This window comes from Tasmannia lanceolata, unplaced genomic scaffold (assembly GCF_043159265.1).
Source record: "Tasmannia lanceolata isolate RefF3 unplaced genomic scaffold, GAP_Taslan_0.1 ptg000023l, whole genome shotgun sequence".
Taxonomy (NCBI): Eukaryota; Viridiplantae; Streptophyta; class Magnoliopsida; order Canellales; family Winteraceae; genus Tasmannia; species Tasmannia lanceolata.
In genome coordinates, this window is record NW_027518700.1 from 474,126 (window position 1) to 492,625 (window position 18,500).

At 39.5% G+C, this 18,500-nt stretch overlaps 1 protein-coding gene across 2 annotated transcripts in view; it reads right to left on the minus strand.

Annotated features, from left to right (window-relative positions):
• The window catches only part of LOC143855700 (sodium/hydrogen exchanger 6-like), a 62,012-nt gene that overhangs the window by 23,680 nt on the left and 19,832 nt on the right, over positions 1-18,500 (minus strand). For both annotated transcript variants that reach the window (XM_077365776.1, XM_077365775.1), the window contains exons 11-18: positions 15,432-15,463; positions 14,864-14,911; positions 14,712-14,772; positions 14,511-14,608; positions 14,329-14,404; positions 14,205-14,224; positions 13,511-13,608; positions 13,314-13,423 (exon numbers count right to left, since the gene is read on the minus strand). In XM_077365776.1, the coding sequence (XP_077221891.1) occupies positions 13,314-13,423; positions 13,511-13,608; positions 14,205-14,224; positions 14,329-14,404; positions 14,511-14,608; positions 14,712-14,772; positions 14,864-14,911; positions 15,432-15,463 (543 nt within the window). The remainder of the gene's footprint in view (positions 1-13,313; positions 13,424-13,510; positions 13,609-14,204; positions 14,225-14,328; positions 14,405-14,510; positions 14,609-14,711; positions 14,773-14,863; positions 14,912-15,431; positions 15,464-18,500) is intronic.

Here is an 18,500-nt window from a genome sequence, read left to right on the forward strand (position 1 = left end):
TCAATGAAAGCTTGATCAAGATTCATAAGTAGTATATTTTGATTTTGACAAAAACTCGAAGACGATTATACGCATTAATGTTGTTTGAAAATGATATGCTAAAGGTGCATCTGTTATTTCTTGGTAAAGTAGTTTAACATGCTTTGTCAATACTAGCTGATGCCTTCTCAGGTCCAGTAGTTTCCCATACGCATCTCCCAAACCAACATTTCAATTTCTCGTCATAACTTTCTATTTTTCCTTTTCATAGCAAAATGTAGGTTAGATTGTTCAATATCAAGGTTCTTGTTTCAAATTCCCTCTGTTGTGACTTCCAACACCCCTTTAAGAAGTAGTTGACTCAGCTTGGTGAGCTTTCACAACTCTGGCTTAGTTTCAGTGCAAAATGTGACACCTGGTGTTGCAATTGGGAATAAAAAATCATGCGGGTTTCAACAATTGTCGTAAGTGGCCCAATAGTTTTAGTTTAGTGTTGAGATGATTTTCTTTCCATAAGCAGTTTGGCGCACCTTGTTTCTTCGAGGAATGTAGGGGGTGAATTTAGCAATTGAGCAAACACCCATTAAAGAAGGTCAACTTTCACCTGTTCGCTCCACAAAGGCCCATTTGTTCAAAGCGAACATGGTCTAATCCGTGGGAAGCAGGAGTCTCTACTCATAATGGGGAATCTCGATTCCCCAAAAATAGATTCCGAAACGGGAATCTTCTCGATTCCCCGATTTTTTGGAATCCCGTTTCGGAAACGTGGAAAACACGATTCCCACTCTATGAAAAATTTGATTCCCACTCTATGAGAAACACATATACCACTCTATGGGAAGCGTATTTCCTATCTACACTCCTTGTCTCTTGCTAGTCATCTTCTCTTCCTCTTCTTAGTATTTACATGTAAAGTCGTTTAAGTACTTAAGATTTACATGTAAATAAGGGAATAACCCCCATTTGAATCTATTAAAAATAGTTCCAAGACCAAAATCTAAAAGGATAAAAAGTCAACTTTCCAATTCTAGTACAAAATTCGAAAAAAAGGGGTCGGGTCAAAATCTTAACTTCCAAACGATGGGGTATTTTTCCAATTTTAAAAATTCATAAATTCTATCATGTCCAAACATTATTAAATCTCAAAAATCCGGTAAAAAAATCTCATAATTTGTTTAAAATCTTCTTGCCAGGCACTGGTCAACAGAGGCATTTCATAGTGATTTTCGTTTAAGTAAATGATGAATCATTTAATAAAAAGTATTTTTTTTTATGGGGGGAGGTTTCTGAGCTATAGCTTAGCCTGAGCAAGCCACTATAAACACATCATCTCCATGTTGTTTGAATCATCCAACCCATTCATTCCATAGAACCTCATATAGATAGGGTGTTCCTAACAAACCATCTCCATACAATCATCCTAACCACTCGATCTGTACAAGCCCACTTTCTAGCCGTCCATTCTAAAACTCCACAAATCAACAGATACCATGATCCTATGGAAATGATTTCTTAGGGACACCCTACCTATGTTAGGTCCATGGTGTTAAATTTCGGCTGAAACGTTTCGTTTCAGCCGAAATATTTCGGTTTCGGTGGAAAACGAAACGAAATTCACAGTGAGCCGGAAAAGTACTAAATTTCGCCGAAACGTTTCGGAAATTTCGGAGAAACGTTTCGGAAATTTCGGTGAAACGTTTCGGTGAAGTACAAAATTTCACCCGAAATTTCGGGTGAAATTTTGACAAGATTTCGGCCAAAATTTCACCCGAAATTTCGGTGAAATTTTTACAAGATTTCGGCCGAAATTTCGTACCGAAACCGAAACCGAGATTTAAAACCTTGATTAGGTCCTGTAGAATGAACAGGTTGGATGAGTCAAACAACATGGGAGATGCTGTATATAGAGGGCTGCTCAGGCTGCGCGATACCTCAAAAACCTTTTCCTGTTTTTAATATTTGTTTCATATAATTATTTCTTATATTTTTTTAGTAATTTTTATTATTTTATTATTTTTTAAATATTTAACTATTAAAAAATTCTCCGCTTCCCGCATCCCACCTTCCTAAGAGCCCACCTTCCTGAGAGCCTTCGCTTCCCGCTCTGGCAATCTTGGTCTAATCACCCACATATTTGGATGATTTCAATATAAGAAGATATTACATGATTTACATCACTTGCCACTTAGAGGGCAGCGTGCATGTATATGATGATAAATGTCAGGGACACAAGGTACGCAAATGCACTTATCACACGTAGTGATGGGGACCATCTTAAGGCCTAAACATTAATGTTTAGGTGTCCTTTAAGTCCCTTAAGTTATAAAGGTGTATCACGGTCTTTTCCCATCAATATGACTTGGTTTCTTTAATTTTTAGGTGTTTACAATGGGACCTACAAGTGTATTACGAAAATCTTGAATGATGGAGGCATTAAAGTCATTTGTAAATAATCACTTAGGTTCTTTAGTGACCATAAGGGCCCACATTGCAACGTGAGGGAGTCCTTGTGTTCGTGGGAGTTAAAGCTTGTTAGTTTCCATGATGAGTTAGGAGTCCTAATGGGTTTAAAGAGTCCTAGTTTACTAGTAGTTTACTTGCAGTAGGAAGAGTCCATGTAATATATTGATTTCAATGAGGAGTTTGTAGTTTTAAGTGTAATAGGAGTCCTAATTAGACTAGGAGTTGTTTTACAACAAAGATTAGGATTTTTTTTAAACTAGTAAAAATGCATGTGCAGTGCTCTAACGTATAAATGAATAAAAAGGGGATCCTTCTAACATTTAAATGAATAAGAAGATAGTGCTACAAAACATCATCTCAGCAGCATAGTAAAACATAAGCTCTTGGACACAAATTTCATCAATTTCCCTATCATTAGGAGAATAGTAGCATAAGAGAGCAATTCATTAGAAGCCTTTGATGACTTCACTATATTTTGCAGCATTCCTTCTCAATTCATCTTTCCATAGTGCGAGAAACCAACAAAGATGTATAGAAAACTAAATAAAGCATATTTCACCTTCTCCATTCTAATCTATCATTAATTTGAGATACTTTGCAATAATTATCTTCAAAGCTTTCTTTAAGAGAAGAAACAGTCACAACTTTCTACATCACAAATTCTTCAAGCCATCCACATTGAAATACTCATCTTCAAAGCTATCCTCAAGACAAAAAAGACTCACACAGCTTTCTACATCACAAATTCCTCAAGAAACTCACAAAATAACAGCATGGTGAATTTTTGAAGCTCGCCATTGCATTCTCAAATGTTGAAATAACTTGGGGAAACCTTAGTAATCAGCTTGATGATGCAATCCTCCAAATATTCATACAGTTTCAGTACCATTGTTTTTCCCACATTTTTTTCAACTTTGAAAAAAAAATGTGGGAAAAACAATGAGAAAAAAATGTTTTTGCCACATTTTTTTGCTCACAAATCAGAATATACCAGATGGGTCTTCTGAAAAAAAAAGTTACTGCCTCTTGAAGCATAGAATGATGATTCAAATTGCAGTCCCATTGTTTTCCCCACAAGTTTTTGCTCGCAAATCAGAATATACCAGATGGGTCTTCTGGAAAAAAAATGACCCCCTATTGAAGCATAGAAAGATGATGCAATCCTCAAAATAACCCGTGAGTTGCAATCCCATTGTTTCATCCACAATTTTTTGTTCAGAAATCACGATCCGCAAGACCAGCATTGTGAACTATCAAAGAATAAAAGCTCAAGTCGAAGTTCAAATAGAAAAGTAATAGAAGCGACATAACATAATAGATCAGTAACCCGACATTTGGAGAAAAAAAAGTGTGCGTGTGCGTGCGTGTGCGTGTGTGTGTGTGGGGGGGGGGGGGGGGGGAGATGGTAGCACGTGTTGAAATAGAAGGTTGTGGGGCGACAGATGGCGCGTATCATAGATTAATTTTTAGAAGGAATTTACAAATGACGCTGGTTTCAGATTTACAGTTGTACAAAGCGCTGATTTGGGAGGTAGATGGCGGAGTAGACGCTATACACGACAACAACAAAAACTCGTTTAGGAAGGAAATCAAGAGACAAGTGGGAAGATTTTTTGGATGGATATGCGAGAGTATGCAATGCATGGAAATGTCGAAAATGGCCCCATAAAAGGGGACTCAGCGGGAAGAGCAACTGAAGAACGTGCCTAAAACTTAACATTCTCGCTTTTAGAATAGTTAAGGATTTTCGTATGGCTTGCATAGTTTATAAATATGAAATGCTTATTGGTCCTAAAAACAGTTGAATATGAATGAAAATTGATGGTGATGATTGAGTGTGATACTTTTTCTAAAGTGTGACGCTTAATATCCTAAGGTGTGATGCTTAAGAGAACCCTTGTGTGACTCTAGGTCAGTTTTATAGCCCTATACTATTTCTTTTTATTATTCTTATTCTATTCTTTTCTCTTCGTCTTTCTTTCTTTATTTGAATTATTTATTTTCTCTATTTTCTTCCACATTTCATTTTCCTCTTTTCTGCATTCTCTTTCACCTTCCCATTTCTCCTTTCCTCATTCCCTTTTCCATTTCAATGTCTTTTCGAACCCAAATCAACCCACAATCTCTTCCCTTACACAACCTATAAACCATCCAACTGCTCAAGAACCAATTTTTGTCAATCATCCCCCATATAACCAATTTTGGATTTGATAGGAACCATCATAGAAGGCATTTGTAGCTGGGTCATTGCATCTTAGAGCAGCCACCTCAAATGAATTAAGTGAATAAGACAAAATCTGAGCCTATGTGGCAGCTCTCACATGCAACAGCCCAACCGCGAAATGCCTTCTGAGATGGTCCCTAGCGAATCCCAACCAATTTTTATCGATATTTACCGTTTTTGCATTCTTTACCTATTCTTTATCAAATCTTTAGCTTTCTTGAACCTTTCTTTAAACTTTTTAAAAATTCAAGAACCTTTCAAGGACATTTACCATTTATAAACCTTCTATTAAGAAGTAGATGTGGATAAGGAAGAGGAAGAGGAAGGAGAAGAAGAGTGATGAAGAAGATGAGGAGTCTCCAGTAGGGAGCTCCCATGTAATATGACGTATATATAGGAGCCAAATAGAGTTACATGGTACAAAGATGACAATACCCTCCAACATACATGGAATGACCAAAGTACCCTTCTACACTCTTCAACACTCCGCCTCAAGCTGGAGTGTAAATACCATACAACTCCACACTCCAGCTAGTTACAAATAAAACTACAATAAACAACTATAATACCCATAAAAAAAGATAATCCCATACACATAGCCAGCTTGGTACAACACCCCCTCCCTCTCAAGTTGTTGTGGTGAATACACAGTGAAAAAAAAAAAACACAACAAAAAATAGCAACTATCAAAGCGAGCACAACAACGAAATCAAAAACCATCAGAAACAACAGCTCCCACTAAATTAGCACTACGGCGAGAGCGATCACAACAGGGCCTCCCCCTGAAGGGACTCCTCCCCCTGAAGCAGAGCAGCGGCGAACTAATCCACATACTAACGAGCAATGGCTAACAGCAGGATCAGTGGTCGAACAGAAGCGCCGCAGCAGAGAAATAGCAACGAACTAAGAACAAAATACGCACACCAAGGGCGCACATAGCGAACAACGACGAAGCAAGAGTAGAGATAAGGTGCACAGCACATCGCCAGTAGAAGAAGAAGGTCAATCACCAAAAAGGTGAGAAGAACCAACAAAATGGCGATTGAAAATCAGCCCACAACAACAACAAACTAACGACGGTCACACAACACATCGCCTGGAGAATCAACAATAAGGCCGAATGCAGCGCTTACGACCGGGCATACAACCACCAACAACAAAAATGCCAAAAGCAACGCTAAAGACCGAGCATATCGCCACCAACAAAGTGGATTGCAACACAAACCACTACAACAACAATGAATGCATAAAACTATGCAAGGAAACTACACACGTGTAGAAACACCAACAAGATCAAGATGGATGGCAATGCAAACCACTACAATCACAACAAAGGCGTAAAACTACGCTAAGCAACTACATTCACCATGTAGAAGCATCAACAACATCAAGTGGAAACAATCAGCCACAACCAACTACAGCAACGAGGATCATAACCACAATTAACCCAACCAACAAACCAACACAACCACAACCAACCCAACCAATGATGAACACAAACAAACAACCAACAAATCAACCCATGTCCACCAACACATCAACAACCAAAATACTACCAACAAAGAATGGTGAACAACATCAACTAGAGAAGACAACAAGACAGAAGAGGAAGAACAAACACCAACAAGAACCACCAACAGGGAACTCCATGTGGAACAACCACCAACAGGGAACTCCACGTGGAATAACCACTAACAAAAAGACCAGCGAAGAAGAACAAGATAACAAGACAACCACCAACAACAAGACTACCAACGAGGAATAGTGAAATGACATCAACTGGAGTCAATAACAACACACCAACGAAGAGGGCAAGACTACATCAACCCGGAGATGACAACAGCAAGACAATACTCCATCCTTGGAACTACATGAGGCCTTCAACACTCCCCCTCAAGTTGAGGCCGAAAGGGGACTTGCAAGGCACAACACTCTCTTAGACATTTCACCAAACACTTGGTGTGCACCTTTGAGATCAATACAGACACCATAGAACATAATGAATATAGAGAGTGAAAACAAAGATTATGATGGAGGGGAGGGTGAGGGTTTCAAAACATAGAGAGGGGGGGGGGTGTTTAAACCAGAAAGAAAATGGTTAAGAGAACTAGAAGGAACCCAACAATGGACTAAGAGTTTAAAAAAGGGATCGTTGGATTTAGAACAAAAAAATCAAGATTGATGGAAAAAAGAAAGAGATTTATGGGGATAGAATAAAAAAGAACAATAAGGAAGATATAAATGGGGAAAAGAAGGAAACGAATATACACAAGGGGATCTTCTTGGGTTTTTTTTTATGGATTCACAAATGGTATTTACAAAAAAGGGTGGACTTTAGGAACTCAAAAGAAGGGAAGGGTTGGTTTCACAAATTTACGGTGTGGGGTTCACAGATTTGGGGTTGAGCTCGGGTTAGGGATAAGGGGAAGGGTTTCATGGATTTAAGGTTTAGGGTTCTCGAATTTAGGGTTTAGTATTTCGAAAAGAGAGAGAGCCGAAGGTTGTGGTGGCCGAAGGTGGTGGAGGTCACCGGAGGTGCTGCTGGTGGTGGAGGTGCCGCCGGTGGTGGAGATGGTGATGAGGGACTCTTCCTTTCTTTCCCCTCTTAGGATCTTAGCTCTAATATCATGTGAAACTACCCGTTACTCCAAAAGCTTACGCTGTTGGAGAAGGCGTTATTTATTCTTTTATACTTTAACACTCCCCCTCACATGCAACCCCTATTTCTTTGGGTTGGCCTACACGTGGCACATGTGGCCCCACTTTTGGGTTGACCATTGCATGTGGATTTTTTTGACATCAAGGAGGTTTGAACTCAGGACCATTGCATGTGGCCTACAAGCCAGCTTGTCACAACTATCTCTCAACTTAGACTTTGCCAACGGTTTGGGGAATATATCTGCTAGTTGATCTGCAGAACGAGTGAAGGAGGTGTTAATCTTTCCATTTTGAAGTTTCTCATGAACAAAATGGCTATCTACTTCAATATGCTTTGTCCTCTCATGGAACACTGGATTGGAAGCAATGTGAGGTGCTGCTCTGTTATCACAATAGAGTTATGCTGGTGATGAAGGAGGAAAACCGATCTGCAACAATAGAGACCTCAACCTGGACAACTCCCCACAGGTATGGGCCATGGCTGGATACTCTGCCTCTGCACTATAACAAGATACCAGGACTTGCTTCTTACTCCTCCAGGACACAAGATTTCCTCCAACAAAAGTGCAATAACAAGTAGTCGATCTCCTATCTGCTGGAGATCCTGCCCTATCGGCATCTGTGAACCCCTCCAGATTGTGCTTCCTGAAAAATAAACCTTTTCCAGGAGCACTCTTCAAGTATCTGACTATCTGAAGGACAGCTGGCCAATGTGAAGTACGAGGAGAACTCATAAACTGCCTAACCACTCCCACTGCTTAGGATATATCACGACAAGTCGCAGTCAAGTATATCAACTTCCCAACCAATCTCCAGTATCTCCTAGGGTCATCCAACAACTCCCCCTGATCTGAAAAGAGCTTCGCATTGGGATCCATAGGAACTGCCGGCCTTATTCCTAAGGATCCCATCTCCTCTAATATGTCGAAACAGATTTCCTCTATGATAAGAAAAGACCTCCTCTAGACTCTAGAGTATGCCACCTCGATACCCAAAAAATACCGAAGACGTCCTAGGTCTTTGGTACATAATTATGTTTGAAGGAACGTCTTATACCTGTCGCATCATCCCCAGTAATCACAATATCATCAACATACACAATCAACAAGATATAGCCATCACCAGAAGGAGGACTGAATACGGAGTGATCAACAGCACACTATCTCAAACCAAACCGCCAAACAACGTCACTGAATCTGCTAAACCAAGCTCGTGGAGACTGCTTCAGCCCATATAATGCCTTCCGAAGTCGACAAACAGAACCAATCTCCCCCTGAGCAACAAACCCGGGAGGTTGCTCCATATACACCTCTTCAAAGAGATCACCATGTAGGAAGGCGTTTTTAGCATCCAACTGATAGAGAGGCCAACCACAGTTAATTGCCAAAAAAAGGAACACATGAATCAAAGAGGTCACCATGTAGGAAGGCGTTTTCAATGGTTCTTATACTTTATTACATTGCACTTCTTTATCACTTTACTGTTCAATTCCAGACATGTGTGACGACGCATGTCACTAGGTGTTCGATGTGATTAAGCCACTATAGACGGCTTTCTTGCTTGTGTGATGGTTTCTAAGTATGTATTTGTGCTAATTCTAGCAATTCCCAAAGTTTCATCTTAAAATTTCATCATTTCATACGTTCCGTTGTTCCACAAGATTTCCACAAAAAATTCTACAGAAACTGAAATATTTTTGTTTCGGTGCCGAACAAAACCGAAACCGAAATTTAAAACTCGGTGATCTTCCCTTATCTGTCCTAATCATTTTGGTATTAGAGCTCCAAATTAGTGTTTCCTTGGCACTCAAAGCCTAGATTCCCACGATGGAAACCCGTAATGGACGAATTAAGTGCCACATGGCTAGGGGTAGGGGGATGGATAACACATATTCGGTAATTAATACTCTCTAACACCTTATATAAAATGCGACCACCAACAATATTAATTATTAGAGACCCAACTATACTTGTCTAAGAATCCAGAAGAGTTGGAAGATGTATAGGGTCAAACAAGCATACAAGAGGCAAGTGACTTTAGCCATCTAAATTCAAGCTTGTGTGCTAGGATTGGCAGTGCTAAGAATGCTCGTTGTAAAGCAACAAACGAAAGTAGCCATCATCAATCAACGTTGGTGCTAACGATCTTTGGCACAAGCGCATTATATGAGGATCAAAAGGACAACAAGTGTCATCAAGCACACCTAGAAAAGTAAAGTAATTTGACATAGCAAGCAGAAGCTTGTGATCACATTACTTCAAACCAAAGACAAAATTGCCCAAAGCTTCTTGTGCGTTACAAATACTTAGTCTGCTGGAAAGGCCAACTGTTTGCAACATGTGTGAGGACGAGAGCCAACGAACTCCCACACGTAACACAATTCATTATACTATAAATGCTCCAATATTTTCAAGTCAGGGAGAATGATGAGGATCATCCCTAACTTCCTACATTATCCAAGGTGTATTGGGTGCCCTTATCAATTTTGACACCATTGTTAAATTGGGTGTCATTATCTTTACCTCAACCCTTTTAACACTTAAGCCACTTAAGTGCACATGAGGCCCACTCATCGTTTTCGTGGAAGTCGAATGGAGGTTTTCTATGCTCATTTAGAATCCTATTAAAAGTCAAATTAAGAGTGCCAGTAGCTGTTGCTAGTTTCTATTTTTGTTTAAGTATTTTTGTTTAAGTTTTTGTGGAGTATCTTATCTATTTATATGTATATAGGCCTCTAATGAATGCAATTGATATTGAATGAATAAATATTGCTTTGCTTGAGATCGGGTAAGACCTCTTCTTCATAGGTGTGAAGCTTGGTATGTGATGTGACTCCAGATACTTTTCCTTACCTCTTCTTCATAGGTGTGAAGCTTGGTACGTGATGTGACGCCAGATACTTTCCCTTACCTTCGCCTTCTCTTCTTCTTCTCAACCCCTCTAGCTTTTCGTTTTTACTTTTTACAACGACCACTTACCTGTTACCCCTCAACCTCATGAATGCCATCAACCACCATTCTTCCCCTTCTCTACAAACGAACAACCACATCCCCACCTCATGACTGCCCTCCGCCTCAGCTTTCACCCAGCAACCTTCACCTCCTCTTTTCCCCTTCTCATATCAAACCTTCGACACCCTCTCCTTCCACTTTCACTCTGGTATCGAATCTTACACTCCTGCTACTGCCGAGAAATCCCATATCAGCTTTTACATCTGCCAGAACTCTCCACCCAGTCACACAATTGCCCGGAAAATTCCATCCCGGCCATATGAGTATATGACTACCCAGAATTCCACCTCTGCCACAGCCCATCTAAAAATCTACAACCTACGACCAGATCCCCATAACCTTAAGACCTATGACCTTTTTATCGATGATTACCCTTACCTTAAGCTTCTCGAAGTAGGTGCTCAAGATTTCCAGCTCAAGACTTCTACTTATGGAGACTCTGTTATATATTTTATGCTGATGTTCTATTCTGTAAATTTTGTAAATCTAATTTGTAGGGGAACCTTTTGATAGAGGCTGTATCCACAGTGGAGGCATTAGGGGGCCTATTTGGTAAGGTTGTGGAAACCAAGATGGAAGGTTCCAATCAGAATTGCATGAGCTACGTATCGGCTAAAATCTTGGCCCCCCGTTGGATGTTCCCTACCTATGGTGTTAAGCTCAGGGTTTTAAATCAAACATACATCGTTGGGGTTGAGCTTTCAAAGAATAACCTTTCTTCGCCAGCGGAAAGTGCTCCGGTGGCTGATAGGTTTTCCCCTCCTGATCTGGTGGGCCCCATTCGACTGGTGATTGAGGCTTCCTTGCTTGGCAAGCCGTTGAACCCCGGAGAATTTTCAAATTTCAAATCTTCATATGAAAAAGTTTCTGTGCAAGGCTCTGACTTGGGCGGTGCCCAGGATTCGTATTTTAAGGTCAAATCTCATAATCAGTTGTCTAATCGAAGTGGAGTATCGTCGGGTCATCAAGGGGGGCGCCAAGGACAAGCTTCCAAAAGGTTTCGAAGGTCAAATCCAAAAGCATATAAATTGCTAGGGAACCTTTTGAGGAGCGTTTTGGGGCAAAATCTAAACCCTCATTCTTCTTCTTCAAAGATTGGCTTGTTCCGGACGTGTCAACTCATGCAACATCTATTGGGTCGTCAGGCTTGGAGAAAAGCCCTCTACCCCCTTTAGGTGTAGCTTTCCTAGGACAAAAATAAAGCATAGATAGTTTAGGGTTTCAAATCAGGTTCTTGGGAAGAGTGTTAGAAGCGGTGGATTTTGACATGTATCTTGCTTGGTTTGAGTATACACATTTCTATTGTCGGGGTTAGTCATGATTCGGAAATATGGCCCGGATTCCTAAAAGCCTCCCCCTCTGAATATGTGGCTTTTTGGCGTAGGGTTATGTTCCCTGGATTCTTCTCATCGGATAGGTTCTAGTATTTTTGGGAACTTTCCTTGTGGTCATCCCAAAAGATGACGTATAATTGGTTGCTTTACGGATTCGATAGAAGATGGATTAGATTTGCCTGATTTACCTACTGTACAAATTGTTGCCCCTTCTTGTGTGGAGATTACAAGGTCTTAGTACCCTGAGTTTTGGCGGTTTTTGCTGATAAGCAATCCCTTAGAGGTAATGATGATTGTATCGTGACGGTCATCTACTCTACTAGGATTGGAGGGTAGCCTAATAGTAAGTGGGGATAATCTCTGATTTAAAAAAATTAAGGCAGTTTTGGAAACCGCTGCTTCAGCGCCTTTAATGGTACCTCATCATAGCGGGAGTTTTTTCATAATATGGTTATCTGGCCATCCCTTAATATTCAGCCCGAGATGGTTTTTTGCAAATTCATTTTGTGGCGGTTCATTCTCCCCGGTTCTTATCCCTCTTACTAGTTCTGGATTCGGGTTCTTGGGTCTAAGATGGAAGCCCAAAGTGATTCGGCCTCTTGTACTAGCTCTTCAAGGTCCTTCAGGGGCATACAAAGGAAATCCTTGGTTGATCTCCTTGAGATGGAGGTGGCCTTAGAGTCTCTGAGATCGTTGGCCTACCTAGAGGAACTTGCCTCCAAGTCCTTGCCCACTCCAAGAGAAATCACAAGGGATTCCTTAAAAAGACATTGGAAGGTCTTTAAGGAGGAGGCAAACAAATCTCCTGAAATGTTGTTTAGGTTGACTGGTTTTTGGCACATTAAGATCTTATTCTCCTATGTATAAGCACCCTCTATTCATCAAACTTTTGGAGGAAGAACGAACCTTAAGGCACCTGTAGTGGGAAGAGGAAAAGAAGGTAGGGATTCAAAAATTGGAGGAAATGATCTTCAGGAAGAAAGCTTCAGTTGACAAAACCTCATCTGATGAGAAGATCTTGGCTTTGGGTCTTGATGAGGAGGTATATGCGTCTGAGGTCGTGAGCCTTATCCTGGAATTAAAGAAATCCTCTTCCTAGTCTGTTTCCTTGGTTTTTTTGGTGCAGAATGGTGGTTTTGATGAGAGAATAGAGGAATGAATTAGAGCCAATTTAAGAGCAAGGGTTTGTTCCAGTATCACATATAGTAGAACTAAGGAAAGGAATGACTGGCTCATGTAATTTTGTCCACATTACTCTGGGTTTGGGTATGCTCAACCCAGTTCAAACTAATATTTTGTATCACAGGATGAGACTACAGGTCCCAAATGCTTTATAGATATTAATGAAATTTGACATCTTTCAAAGAAAATAATTAGAGGTCTTTTTCTTTTACAGGGAATCTAATTAATGGAAAAAAGCCTATAGTGCATGTTTCCACAATATAAAAAGTTTATGCTCCTCTAATGAAGAATAGACCGGATTCATGGATCAATCAAGTGCATTTACATGAATATTTTAACAAATAAATGCATGCATGTGTATGCAATGATGCGTGTATAAAAGTTCTTATAGTTCATTTTGATTGCATAATTTCTGTATCTAACATTTGGTACTCAAGCCAGTTAAGAAACAGGAATGCCTACCGTTAGAACGACAATTGCAGTGGTGGCAGTGAATATTGTCTGCCCATGTCCTTCTGGGAGATCATGAACAGATTGCAGAGCAAGGGCAAAAGCCATGGCTCCTCTAAGACCTGTTCAAGTTCATATCACTGATCATCTAGCATGAAATCCCAAAATATTAGTTCCTTAAGAAATAGAAGAACAGCTTATTTTCTCACCGCTGTACCAAAGTGCCTTCTGATGTTTCAAAGGTATTTGCCGATTTGCTGGACGAACCAAGTTAACCAAATATGCACATGAGAAAACATTTGCCGCCCTTCAAATTAAATTACTGAATTCAGTCAATAATTTTTATTTTTCAAGGCTTCAATAAAATCATTGTAACCGTTGAAAATAAATAAATAAAATCTTGTAAATCAGAAAAAATACACTACCAAAGGGTACACTTTAGACCAATGTTTCTATAGGGAAAAATTTAGGCAGGTCATTTTCTTGCCCAAGAGAGAGGCAAATGAATCAAATCCCTAAGGCAGATGCCCCACGACTTTTATTTTAACAAGTATAGAAGTTAGGAAACATGGTAGGAAAATGCATAATATAAGCATTCACAGGAAAAAGCTGATTGCCTCGCTAACGTCAGTGTAAATAGGGATTCCATGTAAGTGGGGTAATCTCTCATCCTGTTCTAAAGATGTCTGCTTTTCTGTTTTAATAAAGTTTACTTTACCAGTTAATAAAATAAATAAATTATAGGAAGAGAGAGCTTATGCTACTTATCAATGCTGGTATTACTTGTTCACTAAAAAGAAAAATCAATTGGGATGGTATCTAGATAAGTGATCCAAACTGTTGGTCCCACAATTATATAATTTCATTTTAAAGTTGAACAGAACATGAGCTGATAATACATACCTTGCAACTACTATAAATAACTGGGGCATCACGAAGGTACAGAGTTAAGGAAAGACAGAAGACAGCTCTAAATAATTATTTCAAGGAGTAATTAAGCCTTTAAATACTGATATTGTGGGGATACAATTGAGAAAAAGATGAACCCAATGTGAGACCAACTATGTTGTTCCATAGCAATATCAAAGCCCATGTATATAAATCTGCATATTAAAACGACCAAATCAAAATGGTTATAGCAGTAGCTGATATGGATATTTTCTAGCAAAAAAATAAAGTAAGCTACCATTAAAGCGAGCAAAATCTTACACGAAAGTTTCTGCCAAAGATGATATCAAATGAAAAAAAGCACTAGCGAATCGTTGAGAATTTTCAGACAAGTTTGAGAATGAATAGTGCTTCATAACCTGGAAGAAAAAAAGATAGACATGAGATGGTCCCTCCAAAAATTTATCAGATAAAGAAGAATGACTGAAATGTGAAGAGTCCAGACACTAGAAATTTACTTACAATTCCTGTAAATAATATTGAAACAATACCAGAAAGGCCAACGCCTTCTGCTAGCATGTACCTAGAGAGAAAATGGTATTATATTAACAAAATCATTTCGGATGGAAATTAAACAAGAAAGCTAAGAAAAAAGCAGAAGAACAATTGCTTACGAGAAATATGGAAAAAGGACAAAAAGACAGCACTCCAAGTTCTGAAGACTGGAGAGAAATGAATGGAAAACCATGTGAGAGTCTGTTCAAGATTATATATGTATATATAAATATATAAATGCATGCACAAGCATATGTAGAGAGAGAGAGAGAGAGAGAGAGTTGGGTTAAAGTAGTACCGGTCCAGTTGAAGTAGTTTCCTATTCTGGACACATGCCACATGTTTGAGCATGTAGGCCCTTTCAATAGATAGGCCCCACCATGGATTGCCTATGACCCAAATATCTCATAGTCGAGTATCTCAAAGTCAGGGACATGCTAGCTGCTAGATTAATGGTCCACCTCTACCAATGGTTCACATTCAACGGCCTTGAACATATACATGGCATCAAACCAATAGGAGAGACCTTAAAATCATAGGTGATCCACGATGGTGCCTATGTATTGGATGGATCAGATATATTTGGTGTACTGCTGCATACCAATATGTTCTACATACAGACATAAATGCATGCATACATACATACATAAATATACATATAGAGAGAGAGAGAGTGGCAGCACTTACTTGTCAATATCCAAGCCTGCATACTTGAAAAGGTACGCTGTGGTTAAGGTCATCCAACATACTGTTTTTTTTGAATGGTTATCCAACATATTTCTTCAGCAAATAAAATAAGTAGGATGAGAAAGGGAAAATATCACCACACCGTTACAAAAGCTTCATGAGGAGATAAACTTTAATTCATTAATTCCAATGCCTCAACATATAGTGCCGCAATGTAACCTTGTAAATAAAAATAAATAATGTGGGTTTTTGGTCTGAGATAGGATATGGATGATATTAAAAATTGCATCAAAAGTTTGACTAGAACTTGTGTAAGGCATTCATCTTTGCTCAAAACTTACAGGTAAAAATTTATCAGTAACTCTTGGCCTCACGGTATTCTTTCCAGAAATTATGTAAGAAACCAGTATTTAGTCTTTCCTCTCTACTTTTCAATGTTGAAAAGCTTCAAAGAAGAACTATATTAGTGGTGCACTTCCTTTCAAGAAGGTAGAAGAAGAATAAAATGCAGTATCGGCGTCTCCTTTATTGAGGGGATAAGGCATTCCTATTTGTTCAAACTTCAAAGCTTACCGGGAGAATTTTCTCACTAACTTGTGGCCTCACAGTAGTCGTTTTTAGAAATTATATAAGAAACCAGTAATCAGTCTGTCTTCTTTAACTTTTGAATGGTGAAAAAGATTCACAGTTTCAATGCTGAAAAAGCATCAATGGTGAAAAAGCTTCACAGAGACAACCCAGGCCTTCAGTGGAAAATTCCTTCCGAAGGAAAGTCTTCAGCTTCTGTATGCATGTTCTATCATTCCCAGTAATGACAATATCATCCACATACACTATCAAGAAGATTTATCCGACATCAGACTCGTAGCTAAAAACGGAGTGATCAACCACACCCAACTTCATGCCAAGCTCAAAACTACATCATTGAATCTCCCAAACCATGCTCGAGGAAATGGCTTTGCGAAGACAACAAACTGAGGAGCAAACAACATAAACAAGAGGTTGCACCACATACACCTCCTCAATAAGATCAACATGCAGGAACGCGTTTTTAACTTCCAACTAATATAAGGGCTAACCCCAGTTGACAGCTAAGGAGATCAACGCGCGAACAAGAGGTATCTTGGCAACGGGTGAAAAGGTCTTTGTATGGTCAATACCAAATGTCTGAGTGTAGCCTTTCGCGACAAGACACGCCTTAAGGCACTCAACACTCTCATCTGATATATAGTTAATAGTGAATACCCAATGGCAGCCAACAGGATGAGCCCCAGATGGAAGAGAGACCAACTGCCATGTACCATTTGAGTGGAGAGCATCCATGGAAGCACGCCAACCAGGATGAGCTAAAGCATTTGTAACAGACTTAGGCACAGTGATGACAAACAAACCAGAAAGAAAAGAACTATAGCTTGGTGAGATGCGGTCATAAGAAATAAACTGTGAAATAGGATGAGCTACACTACGGGAAAGGGTACGCGAAGCAATAGGAGAATCATAATGAGTAGAACTAGATGGATCAACAAGTGGCGGATTACCTAAAGGTGATCTGGAGGACAGGAGAGTAGATTAGTCGTGTGGAGAAGATGCATTTGCAGTAGCTTGCAGAGTCCAACAAGGCCCACATGTATAAACCTACAACTGAGAAGTAGGAACATCTAGAGGAACAGACGTTAATGGAAGAGGTAATCCAATCCCACCAACAAGATCGGTCGCAGAGTCAGAAAAATAGCGGGTAGACTCGAAGGTCACATCGGCGGAAATGAAAGTCCTCTTCAATAGACGATTGTAGCACTTATAACCTTTCTAGGTGCGAGAATAACAAAAAAATATACATTTTTTCGCACGAAAATCCAACTTATTAAGACCAAGAACCAACTTCTGAACAAAACACATATAGCCAAAGATGCATGGGACCAAGGGAAATGGTGTGCCCAATAGATATAGCAAGGAAAATAGAGTCCGATAAAAAAGAACAGAGGAAGGGAGACGATATTCCAAAAAACATGCAGCGAGGATTGCATCTCCCCAGTACAGTTTAGGGACTTTCATCTGTAACATAAGTGTCCAAGCCATATTTAGTAAATAATTGGATTTTCCTCTCAACGACTCCATTCTGCTAAGATGTATAGGACACGAAGATTGATGTATAATACCATGAGAAACAAGAAATTGTTGAAACCCATTGCACATAGAAAAACATTCTCTAGCATTATCAGTACGTAAGCAGTCAATCGAACAAATCTAACACTTGAATTGATGAGTAATTTCAGAACAAAAGGTACGGAATGCAATAAAAACTTCAAAACGGTCTTTTATTAGAAATAACCATGTCATGCTGGGGTAATCATCAACAAATATAATAAAATACCGAAATCCAAACAAGGATGGAGTTCTACAAGGACCCCACACATCATAGTGCATTAACTCAAATGGACGCAAAACACGACTGACAACTCTAGAAGGGAACAACACTCTATGATGTTTTTCCAACTCAAGAGACTCACAATTAAAGGACTGAACTGGACTATGCACTAAATCAGACTTCCTAAGCTTCTCAATAGAGGCGTGGCCCAATCGACAATGCCATTAATATGCATCAACAGAGCTCCGTAGTGTGATGCCATCACTTCCCTGATCAAGATAATACATGCCATCTATGTCACGACCTAAACCAATCTTCTTCCCAGTCTTCAACCTAAACCAATCGTCTTCGTAGTCTTCAGATCCTGAAAGACATAATAAAAGGGGGAAAAGAAAACAAAACAGTGAAGATATTTAATTAGTTGACTAACAGAGAGTAAATTAAAGGGGAACATAGGAACACAAAGAATTGAAGACAAAGTAAGGGCAGAGTGAGGACCACCAACCCCTGAAACAGGGGATGCAGTCCCATCAACTAAAGTAACAGAATGGCCTGATGAGGAATATGACGGAAAGGAGGAAAGAATGTTAAGTTTACTAGTCATAATGTAACAGAGTGGCCTCATTAGAGGCTCCTGAATCAATGAGCCAGGATTCAGAAGAGGTAACAGTAAAAAACAAGAGGAGTTGCTACGTTATTAGGTG